This window comes from Ammodytes marinus, assembly GCF_949987685.1.
Source record: "Ammodytes marinus genome assembly, chromosome: 13".
Lineage (NCBI taxonomy): Eukaryota > Metazoa > Chordata > Actinopteri > Uranoscopiformes > Ammodytidae > Ammodytes > Ammodytes marinus.
Window position 1 is genome coordinate 8,765,322 of NC_137217.1, and position 21,620 is coordinate 8,786,941.

General features: G+C 43.0%; 2 protein-coding genes across 2 annotated transcripts in view; both read right to left on the minus strand.

Moving 5' to 3' along the window:
- rspo2 (R-spondin 2) overlaps positions 1 to 152 on the minus strand; it is a gene marked incomplete at its 3' end in the record, with an annotated part of 59,935 nt that extends 59,783 nt beyond the window's left edge. Inside the window, exon 1 of the mRNA XM_080038848.1 lies at positions 12 to 152. Coding sequence (XP_079894974.1) covers positions 12 to 114 — 103 coding nt within the window. The 5' untranslated portion in view covers positions 115 to 152. The remainder of the gene's footprint in view (positions 1 to 11) is intronic.
- A 5,678-nt stretch (positions 153 to 5,830) lies between these two features.
- Positions 5,831 to 21,620, minus strand: part of eif3ea (eukaryotic translation initiation factor 3, subunit E, a) — a 28,352-nt gene continuing 12,562 nt past the window's right edge. Inside the window, exons 6-13 of the mRNA XM_080039221.1 lie at positions 21,398 to 21,523; positions 20,895 to 21,019; positions 18,552 to 18,678; positions 17,813 to 17,914; positions 13,857 to 13,966; positions 7,776 to 7,878; positions 7,162 to 7,296; positions 5,831 to 6,009 (exon numbers count right to left, since the gene is read on the minus strand). Of these exons, the coding sequence (XP_079895347.1) occupies positions 5,974 to 6,009; positions 7,162 to 7,296; positions 7,776 to 7,878; positions 13,857 to 13,966; positions 17,813 to 17,914; positions 18,552 to 18,678; positions 20,895 to 21,019; positions 21,398 to 21,523 (864 nt within the window). The 3' untranslated portion in view covers positions 5,831 to 5,973. The remainder of the gene's footprint in view (positions 6,010 to 7,161; positions 7,297 to 7,775; positions 7,879 to 13,856; positions 13,967 to 17,812; positions 17,915 to 18,551; positions 18,679 to 20,894; positions 21,020 to 21,397; positions 21,524 to 21,620) is intronic.

A 21,620-nucleotide genomic window follows, 5' to 3' on the forward strand; every position in this document is an offset into this window, starting at 1 on the left:
CCCCGTCTTACCTCTCTTGCTTCTCCTCCAGCGTTGCGACGTCGGCGCCTGACAGTTGCTGTACTCCATACAGTTCAATACGATCAGGGCAAATGAGAAGAGTCGAAACTGCATCTGGACGGCGATCTGGTGTCCGGACTCCAGTTAAAAAGGTGCCAGCTATGGGCTCGGGCGGTATTCTCTGACTTTGCAATGTTCCTCCTCCTCCAGTTTTTATCTAAGTCGATCCTCAAATGTGTCAAACATCAGACGAGACGCGACATGGTATCATCACGTCGCCGATTGGGATCATTTTATTGAAAACGCGGCGATCCTCCGGCCAGTTAAAAGTGTCCGTGTGTGGGGTGCGCTGCGGGGATAAATGACAAAAGGAGGGTTACTGTGATAACAGTGTAATGAAATCAACACCTTCCTAAACAATGATGCGCGGGGCTGATAAAGGGAGGATTAGCCTAATACCCCCAAAAAAAGAAGAAAGGGGAAAAAAGAATAGCTCTTCTGTGTGTTAATGTGATGGAACAATCACAGATGGAAGGAAGGCAATGAGCACTGTTCAAAACGCCCCTTCCCAAAAAATAAGCGCAACCCGTGCGTAATAGTCGCCAAGACGCTCCGTCAAATAACGTGTTGGTAGTGTAGGTATAGGCTACCTTGCTTCAGATGAAGTGTAAATTCCGCTCCGGTCAACTCTTCTTTAGGTTCCCTCTGAGTGCAAGTGCGGCTCGGGAACGTGCAGCATCCCTCTCTTTGTGTGAGAAACTTGTGTCTCCAGAAGAGAACCGCTCTAGGTCCGAGGAGGAGGAAAAAGGTGGTCGCAAATGAAGGAGGGGAGGGGGGATTTCCTTTCCTCCCCTCTGTAAGAAAAAAAAAGATTTAGATTCCGTTTACCTGCGTTTCCTCACTCAAAAGCTCTCCACGTCCTGCGTCCGGTAGCCACAGCAGCAGCAGAAACAAACTCACATGTGTTGCTTTGCTTTAAAGCGGAAAACGAGAGCCGGCGAGTGACTGACTGAGTGTGTGAGTGAGCGAGTGAGTGTGCGTTTTGCGCGCTGCTGAGGTTGAGCGTTGACTGACTCCCGACTGGTCCTGATGCTTGCTTTTGCCTGCCCTTTCCCCCCCTCATATAGAGCCGCGCCGCTGTCACGTGTGCTGTGGAGAGTTTTCTAGTTTTTACTGTTCGACTTATTTAAGATGCACAAGATGACATTTAGTGTAGACATGCCCCCACCTCAGTAGCCCCCACTCCCGCCCCGCGCGCAATCACCCACACTATAGCCGGTCCGAGGAGGGTTGCCTCTGGGTCCTAGTGAGCGCAAAGAACTGGAAACATCCTGCGGGAAATAAGTTCGTGTTCGCAGACAAACTGGGGTTGCAGTTTGTCTGCGGCGGGCAGTAGCGACTTAACTGTAGGTCATTTTAACGCCCACTATTGTCATTTAATATTCCTACGAAATTCTTAAATCCTTAGGTTATTTTTACGCAATTCAATATATTTTACCTTAGGCCTGTGTGTTGGTAGCCTATAGGTCACATTTGAGGTTAGATACCACTCTCAATTTAAGATCAACATGAGTTGAATAGTTGCGACAATTGTCAATTTAACTTTGTAGCCTCTATATCTGCTGAGATGTCTTCCTCTGACGATAGCCATATTGTAGGATATAATTAGAGGTTCGCCCCCGAAAAAAAAGCAATTATCTGCCTAATGTGCATAATGAGCTGGGCCCGCAATCGCGTCACGCCTCTTTTATTGCTTACCCATCAGGAACACGCTCCCTTCCACTCCCTTCTCCTATGAAAAGTAATGGTAGGGTTGTAAATGTGGAAACATGAGTAAACTTATCCATACATTCAGGTGCTCTCCAGACTCGGGTCTCGCTTCACACTGACCCATGCGGCCTAAAGTCTGTGGATATATGGGAGATGGTCAACAGTAGAAAGGCTCCTGCAGACGACAGCCAGTTTACCTTGTTGGGAAGATATAGAGTGGTGGGGGGCTGGCAACCATTCAATCCTCATTCAAATTCAGACGCTGGCTGCTCGTCAATTACAAATCACAGCACGAACGTTATGAAAGTTATAGTGACAAAGCATTGCGGGAAAATAATCAGAGTGGTGATAAGTAAATGATACTTAAAAATTAAAATAAACTTGACAATCAAAGAAAGCACTTCTGGTGCCGTTTTATCACCCCTCTAGCTGCTCCACATCCTGATTGGAATAAAAGTTGTGAATGCTTTACCCCCCTTCAGCCACTAGGTGTGGCACTTAATCTGTTATTTATTTCGAGAAATTAGAGCCTATTCATGATGTGAGAGCCACACTGCCGATGTCAGTAATGATGTAACACGAATAAGCAGCACAACATAGACTAAAATATGATCATGTGCAATGATGAAAAGACAGTTGCCATCTTGATAAATAAATGTATAGAAATACACACAGACACACCTGTTTTACCTCAGTCTGGTTGCCCTCAGAGTTCACAGACCTCCCATGTTAACATTACCCAATTTCATTTACACACTGGTTTTACACTTTGAACACCAGACAGACCAGTGAAGTAAGAGATTTCTACCCTCAGGGCAGTAAAACACACAATCACTCAGACTCACACACATGCAAGTTTCCATTTCATCACTGGAGCTGATTGAAAAAAAATATATGTGGGGGAAAACCTCTAACAATATGTTGGAAAAGAAAAAAGAAAAAAAAAGAATCATGGTCGTTTCCTTGCCCAAACCTATAGTGACCTCTGTCCTGACTTTTGTTTGTTTATTTATCCAGGGAGCAGTGACAGACATTGTGGTGAGGACGGGCCGTTAGCCGCAGGCAGTGCCTTTTGGGTTTGGATTCCTCTCTAAAACAACATCGGGAGAGAGTGCACGTTTAAGGTGAATGTGATAATTTAGGCCTCTGGCACTTTTATTTTCGTGATGTGTCATGGAGAAGGAGGCCGGTAAACCAATCACTTTATTCCCCCCTCCCTCCCTCCCTCCTACCCGTTGCAGTGCACATAAGTGGAGGTGACGTCAGCATTTGGATGGGTCTGGCTCCGAGCCCTCAGTGCCATAACAGCAATGAGGGGAGCTGCTATACACTCGGGTTCGTCAGGGAAGATCCAGACTGGACGCTGTTCGGTCGTGGGCTGTCGTCACGCTTTGCTAGGTGAAAGCAAAACAGGGTCCAGGCCGCAGTGGTCATCTAAAGTCAGGGATCTTGCAAATGTCAAGGCGAGGGTTGACGAGTGAGGCACGGGCTCAGAAAAGTTCATGTTATACTTAGACACTTTTTTTCCATGTTTGCAGCTGGACAGAGGGAGGGTAATCTAACGGTGACATTCCCAAACAAAAGCCGCCGAGACATTACAGTCCACAGGTAAAAACACAACTTTATAGACGGCATACATACAGTTGACAGACACTGTCTCACCTCAAGGTTCCGTCTAAAGCAAGAGCAGAAAAACAATGGATAGCTAAACATCTGGTAATCGACATCTGTCAATGATTGTGTGGTATGATGATCAAAAGCTTCTGAACAGTAAATGAACGGACCCTTCAGGTGAGGTTTAGTCAAATGCCTTAATCCAAGATTGAGAATTAAACTTCTACCCTAAATCTTATATGTAGTCATAACATATTAAAGTTAATCTTTTGAGTATGCAACTCTGAACCCCTGCAGGCTTGGAAGGTGGCTGTAGAAAGTTAGTTTTTTTGCTAGGATTCAGCTTGATTACACAGCGGCTACAATGGATTTGGAAGTTCAGAAAGCTTAAAAATAAAAAAGTGCAATACGTCATTGATATTCTCGAAAAGTGTCGTTTTTAAAGACTTCATAAATCATGTGTTTTTATGCTTAAAGTATATGTAGTGAGCTCCCACCATTCAGCTTCACTGCAGTGACCACATCGAAGGGCTGCGGTCGGGAACCCGGACTGACTTATTGCAGGTGAAAACTAAACAAAAACAGAGACGTGCCGAGTGACGGGAGCTTCATGCTCACTGTCCGTGGACTGGCTGCATAAATCCACCTGCATGTGAAACAGAACTGACCAGAGCCGGCCCGAGGCATAAGCGAACTAAGCGGCCGCTTAGGGCCCCCGAATGCCTGGGGGGCCCCCTCCAAAAAAAAAAAAAAAAAAAAAAGATTTTTTTTTTTTTTTTTAGTTTGTGTGTTTGATATTAACATCATATTATGCAAATGTGAGTTATACAAAAAAAAAAAAAAAATTTTGGTCTAGATAATTAATAGCCTAAAAATGTAATCAGTTCATCTGGGAGGAAATCCGAAATTATCTGATCATGTCACGTTCACAACCATGCACAGTGTGTATTGAGTTTATTTAAAAACAATTGGAAATGGGGCTGCCCTCAGTTGCCCATGCACTGTGTATAGTCTATAGCCTATTTCAGCCTTGTCTGTGGAAAAAAAGATACAATAGCTGGACAACAGAGTTCTTCTGCTTAGTTCCTCACACTGCATTTAAATGCATTCACTATGTTACAGAGAAATATGTCCCGTAAAAGAAAAAGAGCTCCAAGCCCAACCCAGAGGACCCTCCATAATATTTTATTTTATATTAATATTTTTATGGAAAATCTATGTGTCCTTCTTCAATAGCTTCTAATTCATCTGACCCAGTGTCTCCAAATAATTTGTTCACACAAAATTCCTCAGATTTAGTCTCTTAATTTTCCTCAAAGTGCACCAGATTCATGCATTTCACTGTAAAAAGGTTAAAAAAATCTCCCGGGGGGGCATACCCCCGGACCCCCCTAGGAGGGTCTGAATCTCGGCTGTATAATATTTTCGCACAGCCGCACAGTGGAGGCACTAGCGGAAAACACTGGGTGTGTGAATGATATTTAACAAAGATCTATAGTTTCAGCAGCGCTAACATTGGAGGGGGGCCCCCAATCATATTTCGCTTAGGGCCCCCTGAAGGCTTGGGCCGGCTCTGGAACTGACTGACGTAAAGCTGTGCAGAGCAGATCAGCTTCATATAAAAGAGGTTTACAGACAATGTTTTGTACGTTTTCTACCACAACACGTTTTCTTCACGCCCAGTCTCAAAAATGTATTGAGAGAAAATATCATTCACTCCAATTGTTTTATTTTATCATTAGTTTTATCTTCTCTGAACAAAACGATGACCAACTTCCGTTATGACTCTAGGTGGAGTCGGATGCATTCACTTGATGTTGTTTCAGTGTACACGCAGGTGGAGACACCGTTTGCACTTTACGGACTTTTGATTCAGCCCCTTAAATCAGGTGCATTCTATACATAAAATCCTTGGCTTGGTAGTTACATTTTATGGAATAAGAAAATTAAAAAAGGCGTGTGCAGCAATGAAAGCGTGTTTGAGAGCAACCGTGATAAAGACGGAGGGACTGGGAGGCAGAGGACTGAGTTATGAGAAGGTTGAAGCAGAGAAAAGCAGGGGGGAGGGACATTAAAAAGATTGCGTCCGTCTGGCTAATGGTAATTTATGGCTCCCTTGTGTCCTCGGATGGGCAGGATGACTGGCAGGGAGTGTGACCATTGGTAACCGTACATCACCTTTGTTTGCCCCCTTCAGCTAACATCCCACTCCGCGAGACCGCCTGCCACGGTGAAGCGCACCACTAAAACGCCATAAAACCAACAGACTAAACAGCCATTCATCATTACCCGAGCCGCATCACACGCAGCAGTCTCAACTGTCCCACTCGGTGACTCAGTGCGCACATTAAAACTTCATCAAGTATTACCGATACAAAAAAGTCTGACCACTCAAACCTCAAGCGCTGTTTGTAATGTCCAGAAATAAGGCAATCATGGGTGAAAATGGTTTTGTTGGTCACTTTTTATTGAATTGGTGATGACTTGAAACCCAAGTCGCAAAAGCAGTACTGTTGCTCTTTGAGAAACAAAGTGTGGAGTAAAAAAGGATGTAACAATGAGTCGGATGGATTCCTCTTCATTGTGTCACTAAAATCCAGTCTCCGTACCGGCCCAGTTCGGTGTCTGGAAGAGAAGCGTGGAGGGAAAACGTGAAATTAGAAAACATTTTTGATCACCGAATGGTTGCTGATTGTGGGGCAAAAAAGTAACATACATGTGCAAGCAGTTAAGTGCTGACGTGTTCCTCGGGAGTGTGTAATGTGTGTGTTCTGTTGGGTAAGTGCTGGGTGGCTGTGAGGGTTGACAGGGACCCTTAGCAGTTGGGCCCAGATGGTAGGCAGTAAATGCTCTCTATATGTAAGTGATTTGTTGCCTTGAGGACAGCAGGATGTAATGGTGCACTGTGAGTTGTTTGCAGCCTCTTTTGTCTAATTACAAAAACTCCTTAATGAGGGGGGCAGTTGCTTTTTTTTTTACTGGACAGGGTTACGGCTGCACTCCTGCTGCAGAGTTTCAAACAATAGGGGAGGGTAATTGAGCACATCAAAAGATAGCCACTCAAGAGCTGCACAGTTAAAAAGTGAACTTTTAACATGTCTGTTGTAACTCCTTGGCCTTGGTGCAGTCAGGTGTCCGGCGAGAGAACCGACCCATCAATCATCTGCTCTGACACACGTGCGCGTCTTCAAGGGGTGGGGAGTTTTGTGAAGCAATAGCTCACAGAGTATGTGCGTGATTATGACAAGTCTGTGTAGTTGTAGTGCTTAAAGTCTACATACCACTAAAAAACGCACAAGGTCAACATCAAAAACACACTTAAATGGGATGACTGGACCTTGGGCCAGACATCTGCAGCAGGTCCTAAGTGCAGGGAACTCCAGGCTTTTGAGTAATGTTCCACCAAGAAGCCAGTGTGTGAGGGTCCCACCTTATTTACGTTGCAGAGCTGAGTCACAGCGCTCAGGCATCGTTTTATGGTTGTTTGGAATCTACCTTGTCATTAGGCCTTTGAAGAGCAATGGAGGGATGAAAGCGTCACCTCTGTTAAACTTGCTCTTACTGGCTTATTTCGTGTAAAGAGAGCGTTTGTTGATGGCTGTTCATCAACATTCTTTAGCCTAGTTGCCCAGAGCTGATCATTTGAGACGCTTTGAACTGCACTGACTTCATGGTGACCTTCTAGCGATGTGATCGGTTGAGAGAGGGCAGGTGGTGAAGAACTAGGAGTGGATGTTTGTGGTGCAGGTATCTATGTACAGTATGTGCATTACTCACCTCAGCCTTGTTGCTGAGTGCCTGCTTCTTCTCAATGTTCATGGCCAACATTTGGCTGCGGAACGAGAGGCTCTTGGTCTTCTCAATCACCTGCTGATAAGGCGATATGGCGTTGTTCCCCATGACCACATGGCCCTAGAAATATGGAGAAAAAAGATGTATAGGATCAACCAATAAGCCAATCAAATTCAGTTTTGCAGACACGCCATACTACAAACGGCAACCGGTGACTGCTTAGGTTCCATTCACATCTATTGTAGGCATATCTCGATAATTCTATGTAATTCTGTCGGACTGGGCTGTGATTTGCTGATTACAGAGAACTGTTGTGATGTGTGCGCCGAAACATGCAGGTTCAACATGAAGTCTCACGAAGGCGATCTAAGAAGGGTGGGATATGGTGGTTACAATGTCCCCCTGACAGTGTGCCCTTCAATTACAAAATAAGGACATTAATAATACCACTTTATCTGTCTCACAACAGGAGCATTGTAAAGGGCTGCAATACTGTCACCACCAGCCAAAACTAGCAAAGGGGCCATTTAAAAAGCCTTGATTAATTAGATAAGTACTGAGCAAAGTGATTGAGTAAGAAGAAGGAAAGAAAGTCTCACCAGTTTGGAGTCTATCTTTGCATCCAGCCGGGCGTTGCGGATAAGGTTGACGATCCATCTCTCAGCGTCCTCGGGCGACATGTTCAGTTTGTCTGCCAGCATACTGTGGAGGAAACAAAGAGACATGGGGTTCAAACCTGGGTGTGAAGCAACAGAGAGGGGAGAAAGGGCAGATACAGTAGTCCTGACAATGAAGAGGATGCTCAAGGATGCTGCTCACCCCGACTACGGACTCAGGTCATCAAACACCACCTTACAATTGACTGTGGCAAAGCGCTATGGACGGCAATGGATGTCTGTCGGTTGTATTTTGTTTTTGTCACTTTAATTGACCAATATTTATCAAATCTAGGAGATTTATTAACTTAACAATGTTGTACAGATATGCGTCGTTCCCCAGCAATGGCGGGCGACTATTATTCAGTGTCATTTCTGAATCTGCTCTTTTCAGCCTCTGTCTGGAATGCTGTGATTAGACTTTTTCCATTGTTTTTTCAACATTAATGTTGACTACAGAACTCCCAAAGTATGAGAAAAAGTATCCCCAGATAACCCTGTATCTAACCGCCCAAGCGCCATATTGAGCAGGCAGGCAGTGCCTGTGACACTACTATATGAAAACAGCTTCTAGTAGGGGTGTGCACGTGTACACGTGTACACGTGTAACCGTTTAGTAAATCATAACCGTTTAGGAAAAATCAATAAACGAAAACCGTTTTTTTTTTTTTTTCAAATTTCAAAGTTTTTAAATATGTTCTGGAGACACGCGTTTATTGATTTTACATCACTAATAAACTAATTGGGGAGGATAAAAGCTAGTCTGCCGAGAATCTGTCTGTCCCTCGGCGAGTGTGTGTGAGTGAGTGTGTGTATCGGCGCACACACACACACGGGGAGTCGCCGTGCTGGGGCTCGACTCACAGCCGCGGAAGAGTGATGAAAGATAACCTAAAGATTAAAGTTACCCGGATGACGTGAACTACGCTCGTAAGTAGCCCGAACTTTATAACACCTGTTCAACATGCATTTAACGTGGACATGTAGAAAGCGATAGGCTATATTAATCAGGAAATGAATGAAGCGCGATTATGACGGCGAACGTGTGTGTGTGTGTGTGTGTGTGTACCATGGACCTATTATAAGAGGTGTGTAAACGAGCGTAGTTCATGTCAATTGTGTGTTTACAGGCGAACGAACGCGTATGTGTGTGTGTGTGTGCGCGCGCGCCTACAAGACGGCGGGGGCACGAGGACAATGACGTCACGGTTAACCGTGTACACGAAAAAAAAGGGGTCGTGTAACCGTTTACAATTTTTTGTAACCGTTCACACCCCTAGTTTCTAGTAGGAACCCAAATTGGAACCTGAACACAGGTTTAGTAAAAACACTTTAATAAATGGCCAACAGTGTTCAGGCAAAAGTGTACAACAATAAGCACGCCCCAAACCTCTTCTAATGGGAGCATGATTTACAGACTTGTATGAATAACTCAATTAGAAGTCCTGTGGCTACCCCATGTTGTGAACCTCTGGGGTGAGTTATCCTTGTTTTTTCTGTACCTCTGTCCATGTCACACACTCGTCCCACCTGGCTTCTTAAGCTCGTCATGACATACTGGTCCTAATGGTGGCCAACTGTCCCTCACAATGAAAGCCAGGTTGGAGAGCGGCATGTTCTTTGAAACAGCTAGACATTGATGTGTCACACAGTAGAGGGAGGAGGGGTTATGAGTGGGTATGAGGGTGGCTGGCATTCTTTGATCCAAAGCTTTCCCCAGTGCAGCTGGCTTCCCTTGTGGCTTTCAAAATAACTAGACCCCCCTTGATACCCCAATCTAGACCCCCTTCCCCCCACATTTCCTGCCCCCTTCCTTCTGTCTGACCCCCACCACCCTCCACGCCTACCACATTTCATATAAGGGCCCCAATAAATATCCTCAGCCCCTCTGTGCACTGCACACAATTACTTCATCACCCTACCTCATTTCAAAAGCAAAACACCAATCCCCTCCAAACATTGAAAAAACTTCACCAACACACATAATACAATACTGTAATACTCTAGGTACAATTTGTTAGTGTGTATAGCCTGCATTTGTACAAAATAATAGGGCTTATGAGACCTATATCAAAATAATTTACTCTACTAATTATCACTTCCTGGACCATTCATCACATTTTCAGAGACCCATTCAGCGTGTAAGCTCGAACCTGCGACAACCACACCAATCATAGCATAGCTCTGCAAACACAGATCCCACCACCACCATTACAGACTTCTGTCACTCTCAGTCTGACTCGTTTAAGACATTCTTTTGGTGGAAAGTAATCCTATTTGGGATTTGTGATAATGTCTGTCTTACCTCAAAGTTCAAAAGAGAAAACGAATACTACCACTTTCTAACCCACACATGTTGGTCAATTGGTGGCAAAACCACATAAAGAATGGAAGCTGAATGATGTCAGTGTCTGGATTGGGCATTAGAAGCATAGGCAACGAATAAATGCATTACCTCAGCATAATGAGCAACGTAGGGTTTGGTCTCCAAGTGACAGTGCATATCTCTCAACACTTCCACCACAGTGTAGTGATCGAGGAGGTGGATAGAAAAGCAGCAGTTGTGAGGTGATTCATGTGCATCTCTGCGGCCCAGAGTAGGGAAAGGGGAATAAAGACTGATCAACCTGTCACTCAGACCAACAAAATGGCACTGCTGGCCTGCTGATTACACTTCAAGTTATCAAAACCTGGAGAAAATTGCGCTCGACAATGAAATTGCTCCTATGGATCATAATTGGGAACCTGACAAGTTTGCAAAGTGACGGCTGTCTAATGACGCAAGTTAAGGTTGTGATGGATAACACATGTCAGCGATCACAGACTGGCACCATTAGCATCAATGATTTCGGCCTGCAGCTCTAAATGTTGCCAATGTGGTGCAAATGGCACATCGACGCAAAGTGGTAGCTATGATAGCTATTGATAGCTCAAGCCTAAATCAATTAAGACTTTGATTCCACTGTCTTTTTTGGATCAGAACGTAATGTAATGCAATATAATGGAATCAAAATTAACCATCAATCTATACATCTATCCATGGGCACCATTCCAACACACTCATTCACTTTCAGATACAACCTTTCCTTATTTACCTAACAATCAAGTAATCGCAGGCAGATTTGAATAACATTTGTTATTGGTTCCGATGTTACCCGTGTGATTAAGTGATTGCTGCAGAGGGGTGCTGGGTGTTTGGTTTGGGAATCCAGTAAAGTGGGGGCACATGTCAGTCAAGTCCAGGTCAGATATGACGATCAAAACAAACATGATCCCGTTTCCTTACCGGGGAGTTACACTAACCCCTAACCCCTCTAAACGTGATCGGAGCAGCATAACACAGGAACACAGAGTGCCCCAAAAAGGCCCAGGGCTTTGGCCCGGACCAGCCAAAGTCCTCTAATCTAATTTATAAAAGAAAGTCTGGCAATGTTTTCCTCCCAGGAAGGATATTTGTATATCACAGGAGGGTTACGTTATCTCATTGTCTGTCTGTGAGGTGTACAGCATCAGCTACCCCTTCTTTAACCTCAGACTGAATATAAGGAAAAGGGGGAGGAAGAAAAAGAAAAGGAGGGCGATGGAGCAGGGAATAGGTCGGACTTGTACAACCTCCCGTATTGACATCCTTTGGCCCCGAAGCCAAGCAGACAGCCTCCATGACTGGTTTTATTTTACAAAACCATGATCCTGTTCCTTAAGGGAGAAGGGATCACTTTCATTTCGACCCCTCATTCACTCTGGCTCCTGAACATTCGACTTCAGGCTAGGGAAATCCTTTGGGTCTCAATAGCAACCTCACACTTGAAGAGAGGGGTCAGGCAGTGGGGTCTAACTCTCTTAGCGGAGAGCAGAGGATGGGGGATCCTTCTCAAAAGTAGCCCCCTTTTTGACATGGCTGGTCCAAAATGACTGCATTGTTAAACACTAACATATGATAGCGGTTGGGAGACTCCAAGCCATTTTGGAGCAACCTCACTTTCGGCTCGGGGTAAAATTGATTTTTCGGGGAAACCGAAATGATCGTGTGGTCTTTTTAATGACTCAATTGTGAGGCCGAAAGATTGTCAGTGTTGCATCCAAATACACAAGACACTCCTTCCAACTACCAGTGAGCTGTTGTGTACAAATACAATCCTGAAGAGAAAAACTCCCCCAAATGATCATACGTCTAAAGCGTTTACTCAAAATGTCAGAAAGACAAGTGTCCATTTGAGGTCAAAGCAGGGCCTTGCCACCATTACATTCATGGAAGGTTCAGGAAATAACCCTGTAAATCAAACAGGGATAACAAAGCTAACTTGGGAACACACACACACACACTTGAGACACTGAAAAGTCTAGACAAAAGGATGTGTGCATGCAATTATGACAGAGTGCAAGCTGAATCAACTTTTCACTGCCTACAGTGCATTTTACATAAGTCTTTATTGCATAAAATAACTCAATCACGCCAACATTTGGTCTAGTTTTTTGTCCCAAGCTGTGGGCAAAAGGCGAGGAAAAATATCTGTGAAACTATCAGGCCAACAGCTGTAAAAATGTCCTCATTAAAAACAGCCATCAAATTCTGTCCACGCATGGATGCAATGGGCTTCTGGGTAGAGGACTAATGACTTGAAATTTGGGTGTCTTTCAAAAATAGACAAGTTCTGTCCATTGTCATAGTCAAACCAAAAATAAACACGGAAATCCCTGAAACTGCCCCCGATGTGTGTTCCCGCTTTAGAAACCTCAACACACAGGGCCAAAGGCTCAGAAAAAAGGTGAAAAGTAGAAAAATCACCGTTTGACTTCCTTTTTCAGTGTTACCACTAACCTTTGTGGTCTTTAACAAGTAAATGGATCCAATTGCAGTAAGTCTGCCAAAAAGAACCAGGACTCCTAATCAATTCCAGACAATCTGCAACTGGAGATTTGGACAGGGCCTGATCATGTTCCATGGTTCAACCTTGACTACAGACCTCCACGGCTCTATATAACAGTCAATGCAATCATTTTCATGTCAACAGAGGTAATTCATTCCCTCTTTCCACTGAGCATCATGCGTTCCTGGACTTATATTTGAAATGCAGACCTTCCTGCAAATTCTCAACATTCAAGGAATGCTTGAGGCACAGTATGCTATGAATTTAACTTTCTGAAATTAGTTGGACATTTGTACTGTAAAGTAGTGAGAAATAGGAGAAAGGAAAGAATAATGTTTGCATTACCTCATATCCGATATCAGACTCAGCAACAAGTACAAATCCACCGTTAAAAATATGAGGAATGTTTGCCGAGATGGGTGAATGATCTCTTTATCTTCGTCACCCTCAACAATTTATGCAAAAGACTCAGCCAAATACTATAATATCTTATAATTGCAGACAATTACTATAATCATTTTTTATTTCCTCTTCTAATGCTCACGATAACTAGAATTGAGTACATTTCTTGGTTTTTGGGAGGCATTCAAGGTCAATTTTATTTAATTGCAACTGAACTGGGTTTTCAAGTCTTGAGTCCATGGAGACTTCAGAACCCTTCTGACCTTCAGTCACCCAAAGGAGCTGGCCTGTTCCAGCAGCTGGGAACGTCTCAAGTCTTCTAAACCCTGACCTCTTCCTGGGAGAAAACTGTCCATGAATTGGCCTTGGACAGGTGCTCTTAAAAGTTGAGTGAGTAGAGCCACCTGTAGAAACCTGGAAGCAGTTAAAGCTCACAATGCTTAATCCTCAAGATGTGTGGGCTCAGCATGGCTGTGTGTGGAAGGGGGCAATAAACACTTATCTGTGAGGAAAATTCCGTCACTAATCACTAAGCCCATGTTCTTGCTTCCTGTTTACAGACTGCTTACTAAAGTCTAGTGATAGGCATATAGGACTTCCTGTTAAGTCTTAAAGAGAGATGGCTCAACTATGCTGTGAAATGGTTGAGATTTTAAATAAGCTTGTGTGTCTTCATACAGCGTAGCTTTATTGATGGCAAGTTAACCTTAAACATTTTAGTTTTCCTTAGATTGGATTGCATTGAGTGACCTACCCGATACTGATGCATTGGTGGATTCTGCAGAAGGTCTCAAAGATGAAGAGGCGGGCATTCTCAATGAAGTCCTCCAAGCAAGCAACCAGGAAGAAGTCATTCACAAGAACCTAAGAAAGAAATATTTTGAAATACAAACAGTGTTAATATTATACAAAAGGTGATTTATTTTTCCATTTATGGATCTACCTCAACAAGATTCAAGCAAGGCTAAACAGTGAAATACGCACAGGACTGAGGAGTCAGTACTATTCATAGACACATTAGTTGAAATATGTATGCTTCTAGGAATTCATGTCTTATGCCTTTATACAAAAAGTAAATTCACTGAAAACCAATTCCATTTTTGATACATACAGTAAATATGGACGGAAGAAACCGTACTATAGGTTTACGTTACCAAAAGGTTTGCTTTGGCAAACGTTTTAAAAGGAAAGTGGTGTAAATTATCCCAGGCCCTGCAAGGTGCTTCAAATCAACCACAGACCTTCAGATTCTACAAGCTCCACATGACAATACAGTATGAACAGAGCCAACCACAGAGATGACCACATTGTCTGTGACTTATCACTAGTCATCTGGTCTGATGGTTCAGTGTCAACTCCACTGCGCAGGATTGTCAAATTTCACGGCTACAGTCATCCAATAACTGTTGCATTGCCAGTCCAAATAAACTCACAGATGAGATCAAGTCTTTTCAGCCGTCCATACACACTATCACCTGTGGCTTGTTACAATAAGAAATACAGCCTTGCTTGGACTCTTTGACACTACTGCATATGGTCGATTCCTCTACTGTAAATGTTCATGACCCAGCTATGGCCCCAGAGGTACCACTGTGTGAAAAGCTCCCATTTCTCGGTGCTTGCTGCATTCCAACTCTCCATTGAGCGTTATGTCACGTCACAGAACTCCATCTTCAAAAGTTTTAAGAATTACCAACTCTTTGTTGGCTTAAGCTTAGAAAGCTGCTATGTGCCCACAGTTCTGCTCGAATAAATCCCAACTACATGGCGCTATCAAGCAGTGCACATTTCAGCTATGACAACGCTTATCTAACGCTGATAAACTTTGAACAGTAAAGTGCCCTAATCACTGTCATCTGGGATTCAGACCACAAAACCTAAACAAATTCTGAAATGAGCTTGACGAGCCCTTTTATGCGGAATGACTGACTGCCTATAGGTAGGCCTATACTTTTCATTCTTTGACGTTCAAGCATCTCACATCTGACAGTGATTCAAAATTCGGGTGGAGTGGAAAAGAAACTAAAAAAACTGTAGCGCTTGAAAAGGACAATTTAAACCAAGTTAAACCCCCCCCCCATTTGAAAGCATTTAGTTTAAACTATTGTACAGTAAACTGGAGACAGGGAAGCTGAAAACAATACCCATATCTTGCTATTACAGCAATCAGAATATAGACGGGTGCCACTCAAAATTGATGCATTACAAATGCTCATCAAAACAAGAGCCCATCCCAATGGGGTATCCGTTTACCTCAATCACTGCATGGTCTGCAACGCACCCCTTTACCTCTGAAATAATGGGCTTTTTAAACACTTACGTGTGACTCTGTGCAGGCAAAAATCTGCATTACTGACTTCAAAAAAGACCATTTTGGGAAAATGTTTGCAGACCATCACAGGTAATGCATTAAATGTGCCGTTAAACATTTCTGGAACCACCCACTTCGCTAGGCCTGCCTGTGAACCAAATGAGATCCATAGAGGGCTTTTGTGCCTACTGGACATGCTCTGATAAGACTGCCGTGTAGGCCAGTGTTAAAAGCACCTGGAATAACTTGGGCTCTGACCTGAGTGGTAGTTTGGCTTGAGCATCTGTTTTAACCCCAGTAGTCTCTCTGTAAACAGAACCCCGTGAGCAGAGGTCAACTCAGAGACTTCCTAAAAAGTGCGTGCAGAGGTTTAACAAGGTTGGTGATTGAGGGTGTGTGTCATGTCTTAGCTGAAATAGTATACGGCTCTAATATTGTTGATAGTACATGTCATCATTCAGAAATGGTCCCTGGAGGCATTTGTACAGGAAAAAATCTAATTTTCTCTTTGAGCATGCACAGATTCTTATGAGTACATTCTAATAGGTAAAACAAATCTGACTAATTGAGTTTGGTTAGAACTTTATCATTTGTTAAATAGTGATTTGGGAAGCTGAACATTCTCTGCATTAGCTTAAAAATAGATTAAAACAAAACGGAAACACCAGTAAACCACTGACATGATTTACAAACATTTACTCCCGCCATGTGATCAGGCCAGATGTTTTTCATTTTGAGGGTTTATCGTCAAGAGACAAAAGATGAAAAAGGGGCCAAATAACTCCATGTTTCGCCTTTTATGCCTGTGCAGGTCCAAATCATCAAGTCAACTGGGAAAACGTAATTACAGTGTGTATGCAAAGAAATAACTAAGAGATCAAGTTACGCAAAATACATATAGCACAACACCAAGTAGGACACCTGCTCTCTCTCTAAATCTGATTACTGTGCACTGAATGTGTCCCTAGAGTCTGACCTGCCTGTCATAACAGGGTCTGCTGGGTTTCTGCCATCAATCCACAACAACAAATATGTTGTACAGGCATTTCGTTTATGGTCTCTACCTGCTGTATCCAACTGAAGAATGACAATGGCACACTTGCTTTACAATATATTTTTTTCGTACAAGAATAGTCTTATGGTTTCAGACACACTATTGAGAGAAAACCTACAATGTATACTTATATTTGAATACAGTCTCAGAGGGATATTAATTGAAGGTGCAGTCTTTGATGTAATAATGTACTGCATTATACTGTAAGGTGTTTAATATTTTTGCTCCTATACACATGCTTTACAAACCAGTTTAGTAGGTGTGCCTAAGTAAGAACTAATGCAGTCAGTCACCAGTCTTGCAATAAATTATGCCTTATGAAGTTAGAATTTTCAGCTTCTGCCAAAACTATTTAAAAAAAAGAAGGTGTTTATTCAACTCTATGGTCATTTCTAAGGCTGTGGCTTGTGGTGCGGTTATTACACTGCAACATCATGATATTCATTTGGTAAAGAAAATATATATATGGATATGGAGAGGGCCCTATACATTATGAAACATCTAGTAAACAACTCATTCAGCCACACCAAACAGTGTAATCCCTTTACAATTATTGTTAATATGGATTTTTGACCTCTAAGTGTCATTTGTTTATTAAAGGAATTGTTCAACATGTTTAGCTATTTGTCTCATTCTTGGGCTCAACACAAGGAGACAGAAACCATTCCTGAAACTGTGCGTGCACTTTTTATATAGAAATGAGCAAAGGTTACTCATCCAGGTTAGCTTAGCTCAAACACTGGAAGTCAAGGGGAGAAGGTCTTTAGCCTATTAAAATCACATGAACGTTTAATGTGTATTCAGATTTGTCAACATTCAAAAAGGACATTGACTATATTCTACTCATTCTACTGTAATAAGGACTTCAATTAAATTTAGCCATTACAAAAGAAATGTGAAACACATGCTCACTATGACAGATATTCCTCCTGAACCAAGTGTCTGTACGCCTCTGTGGAGGATGCTTTGGCTTATAAAGCTTTTACTGTTAACTACTAGGCTGATGGGTCAATTACAGGCCATAATATAATCTGACAGACGCCTGAGTCATACAGTGTCCAAAACGACCTCTATATCTGACAATATGATACAAGGCACAGGCTGTCACTGTTCGGTCTGCACTGGACCCACGCAGTCCAGCAAATAGAAGGTCAGACAGAGATCACATGATTACTATCTGTTTACTACAATACGCTGTGTGAAAGTTCACGAGTCTGACCCGCAAATCAGGGGTCCTCTTGTCATGGAGAAGCACAACAAACCAAAGTGAACTGCTTCCCATAGTTCGTCAAAGAAAGAAAAGGTTCAGATTAATGTTGGTGACGTTACTGAAGTGGTTACTCACCGACTCACACTCCCTGAGTTTCTTCTGCGCACTGTCAAAGTCAAAGTTCACGTACAGGCACTCCACAAACTCCGTAATTGGGTCTTTGTAGGTGTAAGATTCCTAAAATGGAAATTGAAATATAATTGATGAATGATTATGACCAAATACATCTTAAAGTGTATAAATCAAAACTGCTGCAGCAAACATTTTTTTAAAGAAGTCAATGGAAAGCTATGTTAAGATGAATATAATAAAGCAGACGTGCGAATACATAAATGTTATGAAATGCACGTGATTTCTGGGCACAATAGCTAAATAAACCTCACAATTTACAAAGACTGAGTAAAAACACATTGTGAACCCCGAACAGCTCCAAATCAGGCTTATACACAGAATCCCAACCTGACCTGAGGCCACAGAGCTGAGTGAGAGCACAGAACACATGTTTTAGTGATTACCAACAACCCACTAAGAAAGTGCTGCTTAGATCTCTGAAGTAGCTACTGTCATTGGCGGACAAGTCATTGGTACACTACAGTCGGTCGATTCACTGAAATTCATCAGAAGTAATGGGATTTAGGCTTTTCCAGCTTGGACCCAAACATACCATATACATTGCCTGTGTGTTAAAAGGGAGTGTTAGCAATGCTCTTGGGTTACATGGTCTGTTAGTCATCCTGAAAAGGCATGTATGGCCTATAAGCCATGACCTGATAACAGTGTGCACTTTGTAAACACCAAATAAAAAGGCTGGTACCTGCTGTATGACCTTCACCAAATCCTTCAGAACCTGCCGACGCTTACGCACATCCTTGTTTGTAATGACCGCTGTGGTTAGGTAACGCAAGATGTGCGGGCACATAGTCTGGATAGCATTGAGGTATCTGGAATGAAGAAGGATAAAGGGTAATCACTTATCAGACCGATGTAAGCAAATACATGATCTTTACAAGGACACACAATACAACATTTTGGCTGCCCATTGGACTGCTGACATTTAGGACAGAGAAAAAGCCTTTGCTGCTCAAACAGATAAATGTCCTCACAGGGCCCTCACTTTTGGACATGGGTCCCAGCTTTAAGCCGCCTCTTTCATTAGTGTCCTATGAGAGGGAGGAGGAAAAGGAAACCCTGGCAAGAAGATATAGATCAGTGAGCACGGACCTGCCCAGTAGCTGAAACCCAATCCATCAGGGACTGATGTTTCAACCACAGGTCAACTGGCTAAAGACTGAACACGAGAGACAGGACACTGTTACAGGCTGTTTCTAATCCCACACTAACTCTGGAAAGAGCGATCAGAGTTAAATTTCTTTTTTTTTTTAAACACATCAAAAGTCAAATCGACATTAACTGGATCAACTGGAAAAAATCCCTTTTCGTTTCTTAATATCCATCTCTGAACGTCACCCTCTACTCAACCCCTAATTGACCTAAGTAAATCTGAAAAGAGGAAGTGGAGTGGGCCCCCTCAGGTCTCCTGTAGCTAAGGCAAGAGGAACATATGTTGTTCAGTGAAGGAGGGCCGACAATAGTTTAATTAGCTGTAACAATTAAAAAAAGGGACAGGGGACCAGCGGCAGTAATGATGTAGAGTCTAAAAACAGCAGTGGTTGTACAAGAGTTCCCTCCTCCTTCCCTCTCTTTGTAGTTGCTTGACTCCCGTGGAAGACCGCAATGCTCCATGCTGTGTTCCTGATTAACTTACACCTACTCTCCAAGGGAGGAGGGGGGCTCCAATAGCAAGCAATCTTGCATGAGCCACTGCACCATATCTAGGGGTATTCACCCTACCCCACTTAGGGGACTTCATCTTTTTTTTTCAAAGTTTTGAGGCCACAAGCATCGCTGCACTGGTTTGCTGAAGATGCTACTGAGGCATGCAGCCAAGAAATCAAGTACAAGTTCACATTTCCCATGTTCAAGGAGGGGGTTGTGGTAGAACACAGAAGAGGGACAAAGTAACAGGGTCCCGTTTCACGGATCGCCTGGACAAGAAAATCGTGTAAAACAAGTGAGCATGGGATATAGACAACTGAATTCTATATTATTGCAGTAGTACATGGCCAGTTTGCACCTGAATGCTTTTATTCCAGAGCATTGCAAGTCAGTGCAGTCTGTCAACAGTACACAAAGGAGGATTTGGGCTAACATCTGCTGACTGCAGGGGTAAGGGAGGTCATATATGGAGCTGAAGGACATCCACTGGTCAACAGCTTCAGCCAAAGGAAGTGCTGGTTAAAAGATGGGAAACGAGAGCCAAGCCTCAGTGGGGAAAACATGAGGTTTCAAGACTGTGAAACTGCAAAGCACACAAAACTACCTCAGTTTGTCCACACAGATGGTTGGGTGAGCTTTTCATGAGTAATTATTGGGCAGGCCCCCTTAATCATCCACAATAAAATTAAAAACTGAGTAAAAGTCAGGGAACCCGACATTTGAGTGTGCTGTGTTGTGGTGGCATGCCATACTGTCTGTGGAGCCCCAATCATCAGTACAATTACACAGGCCTGCAATCAGAACAGGGGGAGGGAGAAAACACATCAAAATAGGCGGTGTGCAAATTTTAACAGAGTATACCGTTTCCTATCTGCGATACACATGGCCTGGGTCTCTAGACCACACGAAAACACACACTTCTGAAACCACTTTAGAAATGCCAGCGGGGTGCATGAAGAAGCCCACCTCCATAAAAACTTGTTATTAAAGCAAATGGTTTTCTATAAATCAAGTGTATGTTATGAAATGACAGACACTTCCTTTAAATCATCTTTAAAAAAAAAGGATTACCTTGGAGCAACAATACAATATACTTCAATACAGCATCACGGTGTGACAAAGACAAAATGTCAAGTATAAGCGACCGTAAAAGTTTTTGATACAAACACAAGGTCAAGCAGCCTCTGAAGTTATACACAAATTCAGGGGTGTCCTATTTTTCAACCAAGCTTCAAAACCTTGCTTTCCTGTTGCCCTTGTTTGGTGGAAATGGATCTTATCTTTACGGCTACGTCCTGGTACTCTCGCAGATGATTTGAAATTTCCTGGGTAAAAAAGTAAGGGTTAAAACAGGAAACATTACATGATAACTGTTACTTACTGTGGCTGATAGAGAAAGAGCTCAATGATGTTGTCTCTTCCCTTGGGGTGGTTGAAGAAGACAAAGAGAGACCAGTGAATGAGCCATGTCCTCTGCTGGAGAGCCTGGAGAGGGGACGTGACAGTCTGGACAGGACAAAGACCGAAACACAGGCAGGAGGGGGGAAAAAAAGAAAGAAAAGTGTTACAAAAAAACAAAAGCCCAGAAGAGACTAACAAAATTATAAAAATACAATTTTATCACAGTTGTATGAAAGCTCTTCTATTCTCTGGTAAAGCACGAGAAAAGAAATTTGAGCGATTTTGTCTTCTGAACTGCCATCAATCAAATACCACTCCGACCACTTCATACTCAAATCTAAAGTTCTTAAGTAGTCAGATAAGCGCTTGTGGGTAAGGACTAAAATGCCACATCAGAGCTGTACTGACAGTGAAATGTCAATACGAGAGTCTATGTAAGGGAATCCAAATGCAGTATCAAATTCTGAGAAGTGGCGCATTTACGTTGTTATCGACAGTCTCTCTCAGTCGGGTGAGGTCCTCCATGGCCGCGTCCCAGTTCTGCATCAGGATCTCTGAAGCCAGCTTGCCCCACAGAGAGTTCAGGGCATTCCTGTCTGTAGCTGGGACCTTGGGAACAGACAAAGTGCACGGTTAAACCCTGAAAAAAAACAACCCACTCAACATACGAAAAAACTGTGTGTCCAAATTACTTCACTAGTAGGAC